Source organism: Nematolebias whitei, chromosome 21, assembly GCF_014905685.2.
Source record: "Nematolebias whitei isolate Nwh7 chromosome 21, NemWhi1, whole genome shotgun sequence".
In the NCBI taxonomy this organism is placed as follows: domain Eukaryota; kingdom Metazoa; phylum Chordata; class Actinopteri; order Cyprinodontiformes; family Rivulidae; genus Nematolebias; species Nematolebias whitei.
In genome coordinates this window covers 31,291,862-31,293,290 of record NC_056518.1, presented here as the reverse complement: position 1 = coordinate 31,293,290, position 1,429 = coordinate 31,291,862, and the positions used below count along the sequence as shown (strand labels likewise).

The 1,429-nt window shown below is 45.6% G+C and overlaps 1 protein-coding gene across 1 annotated transcript in view; it reads left to right on the top strand.

The window, feature by feature from the left end:
* LOC119427880 (4F2 cell-surface antigen heavy chain) overlaps positions 1–1,429 on the top strand; it is a 7,641-nt gene that overhangs the window by 564 nt on the left and 5,648 nt on the right. Inside the window, exons 2-4 of the mRNA XM_037695540.1 lie at positions 347–537; positions 839–1,012; positions 1,197–1,294. Of these exons, the coding sequence (XP_037551468.1) occupies positions 347–537; positions 839–1,012; positions 1,197–1,294 (463 nt within the window). The remainder of the gene's footprint in view (positions 1–346; positions 538–838; positions 1,013–1,196; positions 1,295–1,429) is intronic.

Here is a 1,429-nt window from a genome sequence, read left to right as displayed (position 1 = left end):
ACAGACTGGAAGACAGAGACAGACATACAGACAGTCAGGAGGACAGAGACAGAGACAGCTTACTCCAAAGTGGAACAAACCAGTTATGTTGGTGCTAAGATGGTGTCTTTTTTGTTTATTTAAATTTAAATGGTTTATTTAAGGAGGGAGACTGGGAGTAACTGGTGATGAGTGTGATTGCAGCCTGGCTCATGTCATGACAAAGTTTACTGAACTTGAACATGGACTACCGTCTCCCTACTTTGTGGTTTTTCACTTATCACGGGAGCCGGGTGGGCGTGGTCACAAACACCCTCCTACTTGTGACATGCCAGGGTCTGATACAGATTCAGTTTCTGTGTTTCAGCTGGATCAGAACCCGCTGGGCACTCCTGTTTGTGTTCTGGCTCGGCTGGTTGGGGATGTTGGTGGGAGCCGTCCTCATCATCCTACAGGCTCCTGGCTGCAGAGAGCTGCCGCCCACCAACTGGTGGAACCATGGACCCCTGTACCAGATCGGAAAAGTCCAGGTCTTCACAGACCTGCACAACCTGAGAGGTTAGCTCGTGATCCTGCTGATCTGTTCGTCTGTACATCCATCCCATCCATCCATCCCATCCATCCATCCGTTGTCCATCCAGGTCTTTACGTACATGCCTAAACTGGGAAGTTATCTCCTGATCATCTGTTATCAGCTCATCCATCCATCCATCCATCCATCCATCCATCCATCCATCCATCCTTCCTTCCATCCATGTCTTCATAGACATGCCCAACCTGGGAGGTTAGCTCCTGATCATCTGTCCTTCCATCCAGCCAAGCCATCTTCATAACTGGTAAGTTGTTTCTGTTTCTCCAGGTGTGGAGCAGAAGATGAACAGTTTGTCTCAGCTGAAGGTGAAAGGTTTGGTTCTTGGACCGATACATGTGGCTCCCCGTGATGACGCCATGGGTCTGAGGTTTGAGGAGATTTCCCCTGAGGCTGGAAACCTGGAGCAGTTTAAAGGTTTCATTCATGCAGCTCACAAGAATGGTAAGACAACGCTTTAAGGTTTGTCAGCAGAGCTGCAGGATTCCTGATGCTTCACTTTAAATTCTACTCAGTGTTTTCTACACCTTCAAAAGACTCAGAAAAACAACACATGGATGAAATTAATGTAAATAACTTGTAACTTCTGTAAATATACTCAGTCTTAATGTTCCTCTTGCCATTTTAGGGATTTCTGTGGTTCTGGATTTGACCCCAAATTATCTGGGATTATCTGGACCCTGGTTTTCCAGCAGCAGTGTGACAAACGTAGCAGAAAGACTGAAGGTAAGAACTATTTGTCAGAGTTGTTTTTGTTTGTTTCATTATATTCTATGTGCTTTCTGTTTGGATATATCTAGTCATTTGCTACCAAACCATACCATGGCATACTAAGACATACCGTACCAAACTAAACCATAC